Source organism: Dermacentor variabilis, chromosome 3 (genome assembly GCF_050947875.1).
Source record: "Dermacentor variabilis isolate Ectoservices chromosome 3, ASM5094787v1, whole genome shotgun sequence".
Lineage (NCBI taxonomy): Eukaryota > Metazoa > Arthropoda > Arachnida > Ixodida > Ixodidae > Dermacentor > Dermacentor variabilis.
In genome coordinates this window covers 218,169,993-218,189,673 of record NC_134570.1, presented here as the reverse complement: position 1 = coordinate 218,189,673, position 19,681 = coordinate 218,169,993, and the positions used below count along the sequence as shown (strand labels likewise).

The 19,681-nt window shown below is 46.9% G+C and overlaps 1 protein-coding gene across 1 annotated transcript in view; it reads right to left on the bottom strand.

Moving 5' to 3' along the window:
- The window catches only part of nes (lysophosphatidylcholine acyltransferase 3 protein nessy), a 236,698-nt gene that overhangs the window by 13,982 nt on the left and 203,035 nt on the right, over positions 1-19,681 (bottom strand). The window contains exon 11 of the mRNA XM_075686866.1: positions 9,130-9,436. Within this exon, the coding sequence (XP_075542981.1) occupies positions 9,130-9,436 (307 nt within the window). The remainder of the gene's footprint in view (positions 1-9,129; positions 9,437-19,681) is intronic.

Sequence of the window (19,681 nt, the reverse complement as noted above, 5' to 3'; positions counted from 1 at the left end):
TTTCCAACAAGTGGGCATTGACTTCGTGGGCCCTTTTCCAAAATCAGCCAATGGAAATCGCTGTGTAGATGTTTGCGTAGACTACCTCACACGCTACTGCGAGACTGCGGCCGTGGCCTCCGCAACTACCTTTGACGTTTCAACATTCCTGCTGCAATAGGTCATCCTGCGACATGGTCCGCCTCGCATGATCATCAGCGACCGTGGACGACAATCCACAGTGGATGTCATAGAGGAGCAGCTTCGCTTGCGTGAATCCCACTTGCGTCACTCAACACCATACCATCCACAAATGAATGGGCTTACGGAGCGCACCAACCGAACAATTGTAAACATGCTATCCATGTATGTTTCATCTGCAACAAGAACTAGGATGACGTACTGCCTATCATCACGTACGCATTCAACATCGCCAAGCACAAGACTACCGGCTATAGCCTTTTGTTCCTGCTGTACGCATGCCCACCCTAGCACACAAGTGACACTGTTTTCCCTTTCTGTAGTTACGAAAACCCTACTGTCACCGAGACTCTTTGCTTTGCTGAAGAAGCTTGTTGTATTACTCATTTGCGCACTTTGGCATCGCAGACCAGATCAAAAGCATGCTATGACATTCGCCACCATCCAGTAACCTATCAACCTGGTGATTTAGTCTGGCTGTGGACTCCAGTACGGAAACGCAAGTTATGCCAAAAGCTTTTGGCCATCTACAATGAACAATTCGTTATTATTAACAGACTCACGGAAGTCACCTATAACATAGCTCGTCTCAAGGCGAGTGGTAGAAGAGCTGCCAAGACCCAAGTGGTCCATGTCACCCGCTTGAAATAGTTCACTTCAAGACAAATGGATTGACTTGCCTTGTGAGCTTCGTCTGCAACAAAAGGAATGTTACGCGTGAAGAAAACGAAGACTGGTGAACGCGCTTGCAGTCCCGAGTGGGAAGAGAGGAAGAGGACGACACTGAGTTCATCAACCAGCTGGCCGCTCTTGCGCTCACCTTCGCGACCTAAAGTAAACGGCCCCCTTCATCCATAAGGATGATAAACAGTCTCCTTCGCGCATAACAATACTATGATACACACTGTGCAAGATATACCCAACCGTCGACCTCCCCACTCGTTTTACTAAAACAATGTGCAAATTTTGTTCAAGCTTGCAGCACACTTCCAACCAAAAGTGTTCCAACCAGAAATGTGTGCGACACATTTTAAATATCATTACGTTCATCAATGCTTTTACTGTTGATGTACAATCTTGACGTACACAATGGTGTACACAGTGCCTGAAATGGTTGAGTGGTGAAGCTCCACCTAAAGGTCGGATATTGGCCCAATAATTGTATTCTCAGTTTTCTCATTTTGACACTTCCAAAACCTTTCATTTCCATAAGATTTTATAAGCTTTGTGCCAATAAAAGTGCTTTAGAAGGTTTCTTTAATTTCTCAAAACAATACTTTTGACAGACTTGCAATTTTGGAGAAAAAATTACTTCAGTTCTATTTTAGCTACAATATATTTTTACCTAAAATATTGTTACGTTACAGAAGTCGCATATAAAGACGTATTTACAATATTTACAAGAGAGACAAAGATGCATAAACAAGATAGCTGCCAAGACCGATTCCACCTCTACAGATGAAATTGTCTTGTTCTGACTGGTGTCACTCTTGGTTGCTCCATAACATAACTGCTGCCTGGGTGCACCGTGGTGGAGGATGACGTCATGTAAAAGAAAATCTATCACCTCAGTTGCACAACTTGTCTGCAAAGCTAACGTGATTGTGTACCAGGTGGCGTAATCCGTCACGACTGCGACCTACGTATTGCCAGATTTCGACATCGGAAAAGGGCCGAGAAGAATGAGACGAAAGCGAAAGAACAGTTCCGAGGGCACATCGATGGGATGAACACGTCCAGTGGGCAGCACAGCATGTTTTTTGCAGCGCTGACAGAGCGCACAGGCTGCAATGTCGCAGTGTCCAGAGTGGTACAGGTCTGGCCAGTAGAAGCAGTGCCGTGCGTGGTCATAAGTATGCGAAACGCCGAGGTGATCTGCAGTAGCGGCGTCATGCAACTGCTCAAGAACTGATGTTTGGAAATGGCGTGGTACAAGTAAATATTCTGGTTCTTCGGGGTGTAAGCTGCGACGATAGAGAATGTTGTGGAGCACGAACATGCACAGCGTGGGCTCCGAATGTCCAGAATTGAGATGATCAATGAGAACACGTAAGGAGTCGCCATGCCATTGTTCAGTGCGGATGTCATGCAGATAAAAAAATGGCTAGGATGCAAGAGTGAGTGTCATGCGAATCGTATTCAGATGATGGGAGGGGTAGTCCGCGCCCTTTTGCAAACGGCCTCGGTGGTATAAAACAGCAAATAAATATTCTTGGAGGCATAGCACTCATCTACCCAATCGCCCAGTGGGGTCCTTAAGTGAGGAGAGCCAGCACAAGGCGTGATGACTGGTAACCACGAAAAATGTGTGGACATACAAGTAGGGGCAGAATTTGGCAACTGCCTTAACTAATGCTAGGGACTCCCATTCGGTTATTGAAAAATTCCTCTCGGTGGGTGACAGGAGGGGGCTGGCCTATGCAATTATGCGCTCTGTGTTACGCTGACACTGAATAAGTGCAGCCTCAATTCAATGGCCACTGGCATCCGTGTTAAGTTAAGTGGCGGCAGATGGACCATAATGAGCCAGCAATGGGGGAGCCATAAGCAAGAATTTGAGGGTGGAGAAGGCTTTGGTTTGAGCAAGGCCCCATGTGAGAGCAACGTCCTTCTTAAGGGAGGATGTGGCTTTGAAAACCAACTTCCTTATTTCTTCATGAAGTTTGATGAAAATTGGCACAAATGTCTCCCTGATGCATGCTTCCATATAAGTTTCAGAGCAAAACCTTGAGAACACTCTATTGAATTTTATTGAGTTGAATTTTCCTCCCTCAAACTTTCTGAAGGGCCTGGGGAGCTTAAAGAATGCAATAGAAGGCTTGTCGAGTATTGATTAAATGTGTGCTGAAGGTTGTGACATTCTTGCTTTTTTTTTTTTTTTTTCGCAACACAAATTTTTTGGAGTGTCATTTTCTATGTTACCTTCACATTAAGCACACTTTCAAGGTAGACGAACAGCCACATTATAAATTTATAAAAAGTCAAGATAAGAAAGCGAGACTGTCACGACCTGCACTGTAGCCCAAGGAATGTGACTAAGAAAACTTAGTCAAAATAGGCTAAACGGTAACAAAGACATCAGCTCCAGAAACTGAGCAGAAAGGCAAAGAAAGTTTTGAGAAACCGGCTTCCAAAGTTTCACCTTCTCGTCAGTTCTCTAAAGGACCCCAAATTTGTAGTCTTTGGGTTGTTTTATGATGCAGGGCTTCTTGTACACGTGGCCTCTGGTCTGGTCTGCCTTCATTCACCCCCCACCCCCCCATTATTTTATAGCATTTTTGTTGCTGCTCTAAAAAGAGCGTGGTGCCTGAGTTTCAAACCAAGTGAGGTGCAGAACTCTGTGCGGACATGAATATAGCACCAGTGTTGTACCTGCAGGTAGCAGTCTCCAGTACAATCAGTGAGGCATATTTTTTATTTTTTTGGGTAGAATCGACCATATTACTGAATGAAGGCTCCGAGTCTCAGCAGCCTTCCAAGTCATCATCCCTTCACAATGGCTGTGGAACTTAGGATCAGAGAGCAAGTGATAGATATGCAGCTGCTACGTGCTTTCCAGCTTGTACTTTTGTATTGTGCCTCGATCACTTCTGCAGCCAAGTGTCTGTGCCAGCCCAAGGGCCCTAGTGAACAGAGCTCATGATGAGGTTCTCTTTATGAAGGGGTGGTATGATAGATATTGTTACGAGATAATGTGACAATATATTAATAGAGTGAACACGCAATGAGCTAGGTTGCGAGTTCGACGTGCCGAAGTGTGAAATGCCTAGCCGCAGATACAAGGAGTCGATGCTCGATGTGCTTAGTCGTGCAGTTCGAGGTGCCGACGCGATAAGTCCCTAGCCGCGCAATCCAAGGTGCTGATGTGCGAAATGCCTAGTCGCGGGCTCAAGGAGTCGACACTTGATGTGCTTAGTCACGCAGTCCGAGGTGCTGACAAGCGAAATTACTAGCTGCGGGCTCGAGGAGTCGACGCTCGATGTGCGTAGGCACACAGTCCGAGGTGTCGACGCACGGAATGCCTAGATGCAGGCTCGAGGCGTCGACGATCGATGTACTTAGTCACGCAATCGGAGGCGCCGATGCACAAAATGCTTAGGCTAGGGTCCAAGATGTCCGTGTGCGATGTACTTGATCGCCGAGTCGGAGACTCGTATGTGTGAAATGCTTAGCCGTGGTCCGAGGATTGCGTGCGCGATGTGCTTGGTCACGAATTCTGAAACACCGAGTACTGAAAGACTTTGCCCCGTGCCCAAGGATTCCGCACGCAAATTTTGGTCGCGATACCCACATCGCCGATGCTCGGTATGCTTAGCCGCGGGTCTGAGACGTCCACAAATGTAGGGATTGGCCATGGCACTGCGATGTCTGTGTAGTGTCCGTTCTGATGCGTCGAGATTACAGCAATTGGAGACTTCCAGGCTCGCGAGGTGCAAAGAGCCAAGCAGATGACACGAGCGCCGGACCAATGGAAAACTGCACTGGATTCACGTGGTGGGCGTGGCCAATCGCAGACTCCGGCACGACAATCAATCGTTTGCTTTTTGTATGCTTGTTTCTGTATGGAGGAGATAGCTGAAGTAGCAGATTTGGAAATGGAGAAATGTGCTTTCCAACAAGACCAAGATGGCGGCACTCGGTTGCACCGTTACGGAGATATTATGGCTTGAAAAACACATTCTTTCCCGATTTCCACAAAATTTTTCGCCACCTTGGCTGATAAAACAAATTTTTTAGAGCACTCCTATGTGGTTTATAGTGATATTTCAGAATCAGATAGAAAAAGAGTTATAGAAACTGAAAATGTGCTTACTGAAAAATCGATTTTTTGGCCATTATTCACAATGCAAAAGCCGCATCCCCCCTAAAGTTAGTCGGTGAGTGGGCGAGCAGTTTCGGCGAAATTCTTGATAAAATGATGGAAATACAGCCATAGCCCTAACAAAGCTACTTACGTCTGCAGTGGAAGATGGAGCAGGAAAGTTCTGGACAGCGCGAATCTTGTCAGGGTCCGGTTGAACGCCCGCGGCACTGATGAGATGGCCAAGAGCGGTAGTGAACAAAAGTGGCACTTGGATAAGTTCAATTACAGGCCAGTGCATTGCAAAACAACTAAAATAGCCCATAGACATAGAGGAATTGGACATCCCAAAAGTAACGCCAGAAGAAGTAAAGAAAGCCTTGGGAGCTATGCAAAGGGGAAGGCAGCTGGGGAGGATCACGTTACAGCAGATTTGTTGAAGGACAGTGGGCAGATTGTTTTAGAAAAACTGGCCACCCTGTATATGCAATGCCTCATGACCTCGAGCAGACCGGAATGTTGGAAGAATGCCAACATAATCTTAATCCATAAGAAAGGGGACACCAAAGACTTGAAAAATTGTAGACCGATCAGCTTACTGTCTGTTGTCTACAAAGTATTTACTAAGGTAATAGCAAATAGAATCAGGAACACCTTAGACTTCTGTCAACCAAAGGAGCAGGCAGGATTTCGTAAAGGCTACTCAACAATAGACCATATTCACACTATCAATCAGGTCATAGAGAAATGTTCGGAAAATAACCAACCCTTATATATAGCTTTCATTGATTACGAGAAAGCGTTTGATTCTGTCGAAACCTCATCAGTCAAGGAGGCATTACGGAATCAGGGTGTAGACGAGCCGTATGTAAAAATACTGAAAGATATCTATAGTGGCTCCACAGCCACCATAGTCTTCCATAACGAAAGTAACAAAATCTCAATAAAGAAGGGCGTCAGGCAGGGAGATACGATCTCTCAAATGCTATTCACAGCGTGTTTACAGGAAGTATTCAGAGACCTGGATTGGGAAGAATTGGGGATAAGAGTTAATGGAGAATACCTTAGTAACTTGCGATTTGCTGATGATAGTGCCTTGCTTAGCAACTCAGGGGACCAACTGCAATGCATGCTCACTGACCTGGAGAGGCAAAGTAGAAGGGTGGGTCTAAAAATTAATCTGCAGAAAACTAATGTTTAACAGTCTCGGAAGAGAACAGCAGTTTACGATAGGTATCGAGGCACTGGAAGTGGTAAGGGAATACATCTACTTAGGACAGGTAGTGACTGCGGATCCGGATCACGAGACTGAAATAATCAGAAGAATAAGAATGGGCTGGGGTGCGTTTGGCAGGCATTCTCAGATCACGAACAGCAGGTTGCCATTATCCCTCAAGAGAAAAATGTATAATAGCTGTGTCTTACCAGTACTCACGTACGGGGCAGAAACCTAGAGGCTTACGAAATTAAATTGAGGACGACGCAACGAGCTATGGAAAGAAGAATGATAGGTGTAACGTTAAGGGATAAGAAAAGAGCAGATTGGGTGAGGGAACAAATGCGATTTAATGACATCTTTGTTGAAATCAAGAAAAATGAATGGGCCTGGGCAGGACATGTAATGAGGAGGGAAGATAACCGATGCTCATTAAGGGTTACGGACTGGATTCCAAGGGAAGGGAAGCGTAGCAGGGGGCGGCAGAAAGTTAGGTGGGCGGATGAGATTAAGAAGTTTGCAGGGACAACATGGCCACAATTAGTACATGACTGGGATGGTTGGAGAAGAATGGGAGAGGCCTTCGCCCTGGAGTGGGCGTAACCAGGCTGATGATGATGATGTCCCGTGCTGGATTTTCCTTACGCCGCCAAACTTCGATTTCGCAGAAGCTGCCCGAATCATTTGAAGAGCTGCTTGTGGCTTTCCAGCACCAGATTATTTCGCTGCGCAAGTCCAAGAACTTCCAGCTAGGGCAAATCGGCAATGATGACCAAACGCCGGTTTATCTCGACATGCCATCACCCCTCACCCTGCACGAAAAGGGCTCTAAACAAGTTTATGTCCGGTCCACTGACAACGAGAAAATGTGAGTTACCATCATGTTGTCGTGCACGGCAGACGGACGCAAGCTCCCACTTTATGTCATCAAGCGCAAGACAGTGCCTAAAGGTAAGCGCCGCCAAAAAATGCAGTCGTGAGATGCCACGAGAAAGGCTGGATGAACGAAAATTTTGTGCTCGACTGGATAACGTCCATCTCGTGTAGACAGCCCGGCGCACTGTTGTCGTTCTCGTCCATCCTCATGCTGGATGCATTTCGTTGTCATTTGGCCAACTCAGTGAAGAGGCTGTTGCGCAAATCCGACACTGAACTCGTCGTTATCCCGGGTGGGATGACGTCTCAGCTGCAGCCTTTAGATTTTTGCGTGAACAAGCTGTTCAAGGACGCGGTCAAGCGGTGTTATGCAGATTGGATGCGCTCAGGTGAGCCTTCGGTGATGCCGACCGGGCGGATGAAGTGGGCTTCGCCAGCCACGCTATGCAAGTGGATTGTGGACGCATGGGCCAGCATACCAGAGGACCTTGTGCGTCGCGCATTGAAGAAGTGCGGCATCTCGAACGCGCTCGATGGCATGGAGAAGTACCTCTGGGAAGAAAATGTCCAACAAGGAACTATCCAAAGAGAGTGCAGCTGAGGAAGACAGCGAGTGGCAGAGTGCAATTTTAATAAATGTTTTCCTCGAGTTTTCGTAACTCGTACTATACGTGGATAAAGCTTTTTTTTTTTCATTTCGCGTCCAAAAATTTCAGCTCGTACTATATGCGGGTTTGTATTATACGCGAGATTTAACGGTATATGCTCATATGTGGTGATCCAGTCTTCTAAGTCGAGGTGGTCAGTGCCGCAGATTATTCCTGGATTCCACGGCTGAGCCAGCACAACCATCGAGGTTGTAGGCGTTGATGTGGGCCACACCATGTCCGGTCCTGTTTCATCCGTCATGTTGTCCAGTCTGAGGTGACGACCACTGTGGAGCTCCAGTGTTGTTTTTTGTGGGCACCCAGCACCTCTCACGAATTTGTTACGTTGCAGAAGTCACATACAAAGATGTATTTAGAATATTTACAAGAGAGACAATGATGCATAAACAAGATGGTTGTCGAGAGCGATTCCACCTCTAAACATCAAATCGTCTTCTTCTGACTGGCGCCACTCTTCTTCGTATTGCAACAATACAAATGCATGGAGTATGCACTAAGCCCAACTTCAGTGCAATATTTTCTTTTTTCTTTTTCAGAATTTTTCCCCAGTGAGTCATATGTGTCACATGTCAAAATGGCATTTCTTTCAGGCAACATTGATGGGCACTAACTCTAGTACAAATGGAGCTAGAACATTGGTTTATACCTTAGTGCTCACCTTAGGCATTTTAGATTATTTCTTTCTTTTAGACAAATGGTCCGTTTCTTTGTCTAGATGTTAATTTTTCTCCAAACAAAAGAACCCAGTTACTAATGTGTATCAGGAACTGTTTGTTTTAGGACAAAAATCAGCACATGAAAATACAGATGCCGAGTAAAGTTGGTTAAGATATATTAATAAATAAGACAGTTGTCATTCAAGTATAGCATTAAGTAAAAGCCTACTAACACTGCTGGAAAATACAATGTTGATTCCTCATCCACACACACAACAGACAAATGTGAGACGTTTCAGTAAACAATTTATCCCACATTAGCTTATATCAGTGTTCCCAAATGCTTACATTACCTAAAATTTACTCAAAGGCTTTAGCAACAATTTCAGCAACATTGCAGCAAAATTAGCACTCTAGAGGAGTGCTCTGGCATACATTTGAGGGATTGAAATCAATCGCTCGAAACACACTTGCCTGGTTCTTTCAGAGCACTCAAAGGCCCGTTCTACCAAGGAGCATGACCGAAATCTGGCGAAGTGAGGTCATGCCCCTGCTGCTGCAGCTTCCATTGTTGGTATGGAGTCTGCTGCCGGAAGCGTAAGCACACTTCCGGCAGCAGACTTACATTGTTTGCTTACAACAGAAACAAGTGCTTCTGGCTTCGGATTACTCTGGCAAAATGCATCACTCGGGTGTGGCTTCTGGGATCTAGAGTGTAGCCAAGTGACGTACCTCAATGTAGCGCTGGTGTGAGAGCAGCACAAAGGGCACAATGCAGTATCCAAACATGGCCAGCACGTAAACCTTGAGGAGGAGGAAGCGAGGCAGTCGCAGGTATGGGTGGTAGATGAGCTGCTTGAGACGTGGTAGCCGCTCAATCACCTCGAGGGCATCGCGCTCAAACTTCATCACAATGAACTCGTTAAAGAAGCAGACGTAGTAGCCGGAGTGCAGGCCATGCCACAACGCCAGGAAGAACAGGGCGCTCAGCTGAGACAGCTGCTTGTTACCCAGGAAGCGCAGGCGCTTGAACACGTACCTGCACAAGCAATGTAAGGGACTGCACAAAAGGACATGACACCAACTCACACTTGTGCACTAATGATACAAACTATAAATAACTGTTGTAGACAAGGTTCGATATAGTACCCCATTCATTACTCTTGGAAAAAATGCTCAAACATAACTTTCCCACAGGTCGTTTGATGACCGGCCAACCTTAAAATGTAAAATATACTACTGCCAAAGCCATGGAATATTGAAATCTTGTGAAAAACACCAAAAGTTGTTTTATTAGTCCAAGACACACACAGTATATTCAAAAAATAAATTACAATACCTGACTTTGCTCAGCAGGGTTGACTGCTACTTGTTGACAACTTGCTAACAAGTTCACCACTAACGCCACGCCACGCCTAACATTGTGTGCTGCACTGTGTTCCCTTCCCCTCTACTGGAAATAAAACTAAGCCTACATTTCGGCTCCACCGAAAACGACATCTCTTTTCAGCAGCGCTTTGAGCCCTGGCTGTTAGGCCCCACATTGTATGTTCCGCATCCGGCTGCCCCATCGAAGTGCTACAACTGGCGACGAGGTGGAACCAATGCTACTACTTCTCCTCTACTTCCGGCATGGAGAAAACTTTCCTTGCTTCAACTACTTCTCCTACGCCGACAGCAACTTCTTCACTTCCTTTGTTCGGCGCTCCCGCCGTGGCGTTCGCTCCTGCTACACTGCCATTCCTTGCTACACCCAGCACTCCTACGTCACCTTGGCTAACGTGGAAATGCTGTTTTCACACGTTTCTTCAGGCAACCAGAGGTGAAGCACTACAAGAGGAAAGGAAGAAAGCCGATCGACTGAGCAACTTCGGCTTCGAGAGGCAGTGTTTATATAACGACCTTACGTCGCAAGTGGACCCAGCTACTGCAACGTAAGAACGGATCCTGCATATTTTCAACAAACATTACAGAGATAGTACCAACTCTCTGGTACATTGAATCATCTTCCATGACTCAAGACAGCTGCCAGGAGAGTCCTTTCAGGACTTCGTCACTGCGCTACATAGGTTGGCGCTTGCTTGTGCATTCAGCACTTGGCATGACGAGTCCCACCGAGACCAAATCCTACAAGGTGTCGCATCTGCAAGGATCAAAGAAAGGCTACTCTATGGAGGACCTTCATTAACGCTAAAGAAGGCAAAAATATCAGAAGAAGCGTCGAACAAGTTCACAGAGAACTTCGTCTTCAACAGTTTGCCCATGCATCGTGTCTCGGCGCAAGCTGGCATTGCTAACCGTCGCCTTCCTCACCTGGGTGCTCAAGATGGCGGTCCTCGCCGAACTTCTTCCTCGACCCGACAGGTTCAAGTACGCGCCCAACAACATGGCAGGAAGCCTTGATCTGGGGAAGCCGGCCAACATGGCACCCCGCAAGAATTTCACGAAGCCAGTCAAGACGCCAGAGTCCATTGCTACCGGTGCCGTTCAACTCACCCCATAGCATCTCATCCAGGCTGTTCAGCCAGGCACATTACCTGCCGTGTGTGCAAAAATATGGGTCATTATGCTTTAGTTTGCTGTTCAAGGAACCAAATGCATCAAGCGTCTTCACACAAGCTCGGCTCATTTCCTCTTCTGCTCAAGCAGAACCAGCAAGTACGGTCTCGTCTGTGCAAACAATTCAAGAACCAAATTCCCATCCGGCAATAGTTTTTGCTGAAGTCCTTATTGCAAATATTTCACTCAAGTTTTTTGCTCATAACGAAGCTACAGTGTCTTTGATAAAGAGTGCTACGTACAAAGAACACTTCAAGGATTTCCCATTGTCTGCTTCGAGTCTCCGACTCAAGAACTACTCTCAGCAGGAGATAATACATTCAGGACAATTCTTGTTCGTCATGAAGAACCGCAATAAGGCTGCAGTAGTGACATTTCACATCACGAACCAGGGCACTTCTCTTAAGGGCCTTGATGCAATACAAGCTCTGGGCATTGGCATTCAAGGATCTTCGGTCACATGCCAGCAAGTGTCAGGAATTCCAGCTGACTCAAGTGTCCAGTCATCATTTTTACCGCACAACACTCCAGCAAAATTCTTTCATCTGTTCTCAGGTCAAATAGGACTTGTGAAGGGTTCCATCCATGATGTTCGCTTACGAGCTTCAGTGCACCCAGTCTCAGCGAAACTACGTCCTCTACGTCTGGTTCTCCGTGAGCAAGTTTCTGCCAAATGGCACCATTTAAGATCAGCTTATATCACCGAACGCGTGTCAGCCTCCAAGTGGATTTCCCCGGTCGTAGTGGTTCAGAAGAAGGGCAATTCCATTCGACTTTGCGTCAATCTCCAGGAACCCAACAAGGCCCATCGTGGTCAATGCTTTTCCGCTACCGAGGACCGATAAACTGTGTCATCGACTGGCTGATGCTACTGTCTTCAGTAAGTTGGACTTAGTCTATATATTATCAGGTTTTATTGCATGAGAAAAGCCATGAGTTTACTACGTTCATCACGCATGACTGTCTTTTCCACTTCAAGCATGTGTGCTTCGGATTAGCATTGGCACCTTCTGCATTCCAGCAAGTCATGTCATCTGTTTTAAAAGACTGTCCAGGTACCTTCTGATACCTTGATGATGTTCTTGTTTGGGGTCACACTCCAATGTGATCCGGACAGAAATTTGCAAACTGTCCTGTCGAGAATAAGCAATGCAAGCATGCAGCTGAACCACAAGTGTGTGTTCAGTGTCCCAGAACTAACTTTCCTATGAAAAAAATTTCTGCAAACAGTATTTCGCCAAAGGATAACAAAATCCAAGCAATTGTGGAGGCATCACAGCCAAAACACAAAAAGGCTCTGCTTTCATTTCTGGGCCTCACAGGATATTATGTAAAATTTATCCTGCAGTATGCTGACTTGGTCGAACCACTAAGGAAACTTCTAAGCCAAGGACAAGCTTTGGTTGGGATCAGCATACTAAATACAGTTTTCAATCTATTAAGGAAGTACTTGCTTCGTGTTCAGTTGTGCACATGTTTCAATCGCATCTTCTTATCGTTATAACAGATGATGCTTCAGACATTGGCTTGGGGGCCGTCCTTCAGCAAAAATGCGGAAATGTGCTCTTCACAGTGGCTTTTGCATCTCGCACATTAACTCCCGCAGAACTACGGTACTCCATAGGCCAACGAGTAGCATTGGCATGTCTTTTTGCTTGTGAACATTGGCATGTTTACTTGTGAGGTAGATAGTTCCCATTACGAACTGATCACCAAGCTCTTGTTACATCACTGTGTTCAAAGGGTGCTGGACAGCGTCCATTAAGGATTTCAAGGTGGAGGGCAAGATTGCTTTACCACAATTTTACCACTGAGTACTGAAAAGGTGATCAAGATGTCATAGCTGACGCATTGTCGCACCTACTTGTTCCTCCCGAATCTGAACCAGCACTAGATGAGGAGATAGTGTCTTTGGTTTCAGCATGTATTACAAAGGAGGAGTTCCAAGTAGCTACACTGGCTGATCCGTTTGCCAAGTGTTAAAAGAAAAAATTGTCGGTGGAGAAATGCTTCAGATCTTCTGCCAGAATTACAGGCATGCGCATCCATACAGTCTGAATTATCCTACGTAGATAACCTTCTACTCGGAGGAGATCAGATTATTCCTCGAGCTTCTTTGCATCAGAAACTCCTGTCTTTTGCTCATGAGGGTAATTTGGGCATCACGAAAACAGCACTAGATGAGGAGGCTTCGAGGTCTCTACTGGTAGCCTCAGAAGGGTATAAAAGTTGAACTTGTCAGAAACTGTTTTGTTTGTCAACAGGCAGATTTATCTGCCAAATCTTTTGCTCCGCTACAAACTGTCGAATGGCCGTTAAGACCATGGGAAAAATTTGCCATAGACATAATAGGTCCTCTTGATCGTGCTCCACAGTATGCACGCTTTGCATTGGTCATTGCTGAATATCATTCCAAGTGGCCCGAAGTCGCTTTCATGCCTTCAGTCACATCCGAGGCTATCATGCGGTCTCTTATTTACATATTCAGTAGAGAAGGATTTTCTGATGCCACTGTGTCCAACAGCGGACCACTGTTTGCTTCTGCAGAATTTTAGAACTTCCTTAAAGAAAGAGGCATTATGCATTTCCTGTCTTCTCTTTAGTACACACAGGCAAATGGCCACGTAGAAAGATCCAACCATGTCCTCAAGGCATTCATAAAAATTGCTATTCTGGAACGAGACCTTAGGTTTGCAGTCTTAGAATACTTGGTAATTTACAGGTTTACACTACACATGACTACAGGTGTTTCTCCGTCTATGCTGCTCTATAGTCGTCAACTGAGGACTCGACTTGATGTCGCTAACATGCCTCCAATTCATCCGGAATTCGTTTTTCCTAAGTTGCACCAGAAAGTGCAATGACGAGTACTACAAAAACAGCAAGATGGCAAAACATATGTAGACCGTTGTCGCGCAACAAAATTCCGTCACTTTTGTCCAGGAGATCTCATCCTAGCATGCAAATTGAGAAAGTCTGGTGTTAGGTACTCAGGTCCACTCAAGATTTACTGCAAAATAGGTCCAAATACTTTCCAGCTTGAAAATGGCAAGCATTGGAATGCTTCCAAACTGATCAAATATCCGGTACGACAGAATTCTCTCGAAAGCTTAGATGAAAGGAGTTGTAGTGCACTACTACATGCCACAATGGTCCACTCACAAAAGATGACAACACGCCCAGCACGCTGGTGGTTTGCGAGCAGTGGAATCAATAGAATCTGGCTCCCGCCTGATTGAGCAGGCTTCGCTAAAATATAATTTGTGGATGCCAGGCACCAGCGTCTGTGTGGTTTTTCTTCACCCACAAATTGGCGACTCTGAAATTCCCGTCGTCCCTCTCCGCTCTGGGTGACTCAGCCACTTCGCTGGGCCTACCAACGCAAGGAGCTCGAGCCCCACTATCTTCGCTGTCCTCCTCCTATCCACTCAGGCATGGCCTCGGATTCTCCCAATAAAATACTCCTGTCAGTGTATTCCGAGGTCTCCACTCTCGAACTCAAGAAGTTCTGGTTGTCGGACTCGGAAATTTGGTTCATTACCATCGAATCCTTGTTCTGTCGCCACCACCTCAATTCACAGCTAACCATGTTTCACCACAACGCTGGACTAAGGCATGTTGGTAGGACATGAATGCAGCTTTTTGCACACAAGACGAGGACGAAGGAAAGGCTGAGATACACGAGTGCAGTACTGCGCTCGTGTACAAAAAGCTGCATTCACGACGCTGGAGCGCTTCCACCTACTACTGCTGCAATTGTTTGCAATGTTCTACACTCCCTGCTCGTCGACCGTTCCTATGACCTCCTTAAGGGGGGGAAGTGAGTATTCTGTTTTTCATTAAGACCCCTTTTACGAAATTTAATGAAACTGCACAGCTTGTTCACTTTTTTATTCAGATTCCAAATATGCAATTGTTTTTAAAATATGCCAATTAGTTCAAAAGTTTACTAAAATTAACTAGCATTGTTTCTGGGAACAATGGAGCAAAAATTACTCATCAAAATCTTGCTTTAGGCACATAGCTGGATACTAGGAACCATGAGCTTCACAACGGTAGGAATAGTTTTTTTGTATAACAATTAGTAAAAATTATACAGGACATCAAAGCTTTCTGTTCAAAATGGATTCGAAGTGGTTGTTTAATGTACGGACGATAAAAAAATATTAAAACTGAGATACAAAAATCTCATCACGGTCTGTTAGCAATTGACACGGAGCACCATGCACCAAAATTATATTATGTAGGAGGAAGTCTGCAACATCAGTTGCACAACTGGTTGGAAGAGCACGGGTTATGGCGTAGCAGGTCGGGTAGTCCACCGTGACTGCAACCCACTTGTTTCCTGATGTAGATTCTGGAAATGGGCCGAGAAGGTCTAAGCCGACATGATGGAAGGGCTCGGCAGGGATGTCGAGCGGCTGCAGGTAGCCAGCGGGGAGCTGGGAAGGCTTGCATCGTTGGCAAAGTTCATAAGCGGCGACGTAACGTCATACAGAACGGGCAATGCTCGGCCAGAAAAAACGGCGACGTACACGGTCGCAGGTTCGAGATACGCCGAGGTGTCCTATTGTTGGTGTGTAGTGAAGTTCTTCTAGAACGGTGAAGCGGAGGTGTTTAGGTATTACAAGTAGAAACTCAGAACCGTCCGGATGAAGGTTACAACGGTACAGGATACCGTCGCGGAGGACGAAGAGGCGTAGAGCAGCATCAGCCGGAGTGTGTTCAAAACGGTCTATGAGTGCTCTGCTATAGGCGTCACGACGTTGCTCGTCAGCGAAATGAAGCAGCTGTGATACAGAGAATACGCAAGAAGCACTGGCTATATTGGAGGAGTCAGAGTCGTCAACAGGGTAACGCGACAAGCAGTCAGCGTCTTGGTGCAGGCGGCCAGACTTGTACACCACGGAATATGAAAATTCTTGTAGCCTCAAAGCCCATCGACCAAGCCAGCCTGTAGGGTCTTTTAGTGATGAGAGCCAGCAGACAGCATGATGGTCAGTTACTATGGAAAAAGGGCGACCGTAAATGTAAGGACGGAACTTCGCAACCGCCCGGACAACAGCAAGGCATTCTTGTTCCGTAAAGGAATAGTTGCGCTCCGATGGTGCTAGGAGGCGGCTCGCATAACCAATAATGCGATCCTGGCCATGCTGACACTGGGCTAAGACGGCACCAACGCCATGACCGCTGGCATCTGTACGTAATTCTGTAGGGGTATCTGTGTCAAAGTGGGCAAGGATGGGTGGTGAGGTTAGAAGAGCGACGAGACGAGAGAAGGCAGCGACTTCTGCAGTACCCCATGAGAATTGTACACCTTTCTTCAAAAGATTAGTGAGGGGTCTAGCAATTGCCGCAAAATTTGGAACAAAACGACGAAAGTACGAACGTAGACCTACAAAACTTCGAATGTCTGCGGCTGTCTTCGGAACCGGAAACTCTCGGACAGCGCGAGTTTTGTCGGAATCAGGCTGTACTCCGGAAGCGTTAACGAGATGGCCTAGAACAGTAATTTGGCGGTGGCCAAAACAACATTTGGATGAGTTAAGTTGCAGCTTCGCCTTTAGAAATATATCAAGTATAGTTTTAGATGCTCAAGGTGAGTGTCGAACGTTGGCGAGAAGACGATGACGTCGTTGAGGTAGCAGAGGAATGTGGACCATTTGAAACCTTGGAGCAAGGAGTGCATCATACACTCAAAGGTGGCAGGGGCATTCCATAATCCAAACGGCATTACTAGGTATAGGCCATCAGGTGTGATGAACGCGGTTTTTTCTCTGTCCATATCGTCAACAGCAATCTGCCAGTATCCCGAATGAAGATCAATAGAAGAGAAATAGCTGGAACCATACAGGCAGTCAAGGGCATCGTCTATACATGGGAGCAGGTAGAAGTCCTTCTTAGTAATGTTCATATGGCGGTAGTCTACACAGAAGCGCCACATGCCGTCCTTCTTAACCAACACCACAGGTGACGCCCAGGGACTCGAAGGCTCAATGATGTTTTTATCTAGCATTTTGTTTACTTCACTTTTAATTACTCGGTGTTCCGACACAGAAACTTGATACAGTCGTCGGTGAAGAGGCGTAGCATTGCCAGTAAGAATCCGATGCTTGACTGCGAGCGTCTGGCCTAAAGGGTGATCGTCGAAGTCGAAAATATCTCGGTAGGATGGTAATACTTGGCAAAGGTCTTCAGCCTGTGCAGAGGACAAGTCCGTCACAACCATTTTTTTCATGTTGGGATCAGCGCCCGAGACTGGCCCGAGGGGCCTGCTAAGCTCACGAGAGCCATCGGTCGATAACGCTGCCACATGATGGTCGCCGAGACAATCAACGGTGGCAAGGTAAATACTTTGCGGTAGAATCTGGTTTGCCAATCCAAAGTTAAAGACAGGCATGTGAGTGCGGTTCGCAGTAATATTAAGTATACTGTGAGGCACGGGAATGTTATACTGTAGTGGAATGTTGAGCAAAAGAGTGACGAGGTACTCGCCATCAGGAACTGGTGGGGAAGACAACAGTTCAATATAGGCTATTGACTTTGGCTGCAGGCGAAGAAAGCCGGTGGAGCGTAAGCGGCAGTGGGGTGCGTCAGAAGGTTCTGCGAGCATTGGCAACTCAAGGCGAAGGGTAATGGAAGAGCAGTCAATAAGAGCAGAATGTGTGGAGAAAATCGAGTCAGAATGAGGTCGTGGGGGCAAGGAGCAATTACAGTGAGGAGGACAGGAGCATGGCGGCGGCGATGCTGACACGTGCCATTCACATGCCGATGATAGGCACAGTACCGCCATCCGCAACGCAGACGACATGTGCAGACGCTGGGATGAGGAGCTTTTTGAGTCGTTGTCGGAAGGCAGCACTCATAATAGAAAGATGTGCTCCTGTATCGATGAGTGCCATGACAGGATAGCCGTCAACGTCAAGAAGGTTCATAGCAGTTCATAGGTAATGTGAGCAGAGGATTTGAGGGCAGGGTCGACAACGCAGCTTCACCTCCAGAAGCTGCAGTGCCTAGTTTTCCGGCTGGATCCGGGAGGCAATAGGCGGCAAAGAGAAGCGACGGGGTTGGGGTGAATGAGACTGATGGCGCCGAGGTGAGGGCGAGCGGCTGTAGAGAAGATTCAGAGCTGGAGCATCAGCGGCAGTAAGTTCATCGCGGGTGGTATGGGAAACAGAAGGTCCAAAGGTGCGGGAATAAGCGGCGGCGTATGTCTGAGGATGTGGTGGCCATCGGTTGCGGCAGTGATGAGCGACGTGGCCAATGCAACAGCAGTGGAAGCAGACCGCTCTGTCATCAGGGGTATGCCAATTCAGACGGGTTGCGGCAAGATGTGGCAGAAAAGGACTGTCGGGGATGGGGAGGGCTGCTAGAGAACTGACAAACACTGGTTTGAGACGTGGAATACATCGAGTTCAGACCCATGTTCTCAAATTCTTGTCTGACGACGGCCTGAATCATCGCAATGGTGGTTGCTGGCTGATTGGGAGGCGTCACGGAGAAAGCTGGCGAACAGGCGGCCTCGAGTTCGCGGCGAACAATACGGGTGACGTCGTCACAGGTGGTGCGGTCGACCCTCACATGTCGATGTAGCAGCAGTGTTGGGTAGCCACATGATATGGTGTGTGATACGGCGGCTCTTAGCTTGTTCAAGGCGACGGCATTCTTTTATGATGGCGTCGATAGTCGAGACATTGCCGAAAACAAGCAAATTGAAAGCGTCGTCGGTGATGCCTTTTAGCACATGCACCACTTTACCTGCTTCGGACACAATATCGTCAGCTTTGTGGCATAGAGTCAAGACGTCGAAGATGCATGAAATGTACGGCTCTGTAGATAACTGAACACAAGACGCAAGAGCCTTTCTCGCGGCAACCCTGCGCCCAAAGCGGTCGCCGAACAGTTCCCATAGCTTTTCTTTGAAACTGTCCCAATTGGTTATCTCATCTTCATGCGTTTGGTGCCACACACGTGGGGTGCCGCCGAGATAAAAGATGACATTGGCGAGCATAATCGTTGGGTCCCACCTGTTATTAGCACTGGCGTGTTCATACAGCTTGATCCATTCGTCAACGTCCTGTCCATCTAGGCCAGAGAACACATCAGTGTCGCGATGTGGGGCAACCGTGATGATTGGAGCAGTCGGACAAGCCGAAGCTATTGCAGAGGCGGGCTCGTCACCGGGAGGCATGGTGACAAGCTCGATGTGTCGACCACTTCGCAGTTCCATGGCGAGGACGGGGATCGCTAACCTCCACCAGAATGTTATGTGTGAAAAGACACAGACAAAAGAGGCTATTTACAGGTTATTTACACTGGAGCCAGGCAGCCAGGCCGACCCTCACTCATGCTAAGAGCTGCGACCAACTTCATCTTTGTTCTCACGGCGGCCCGTCTCTTGAGCATCGCTCGATGATATCGTAATAATACAATGACCTCACCGATAGTGCACAAGCGCCCATCAGGACAAGATCCTCCATCTTGTGTTCAACATCGACGTACACTGCTAATGTGCAGGCGAGCGTCTTGTTCATGCATTCCATTAGACAATTTTTCTGTGGGTGGCAGGTGGTTGTCCTCCGGTGACTTGTCTGGCTACACAGTTGAACCTGGCAATAACGAAATCAGCGGGGAAGAAAATTGCCCTTGCGAAAATTTTGCTGTTGAAGAATGAGACAACACAGATAGGTAATGCGTTGCAGAACGAAACTTTACTGTCAAAATT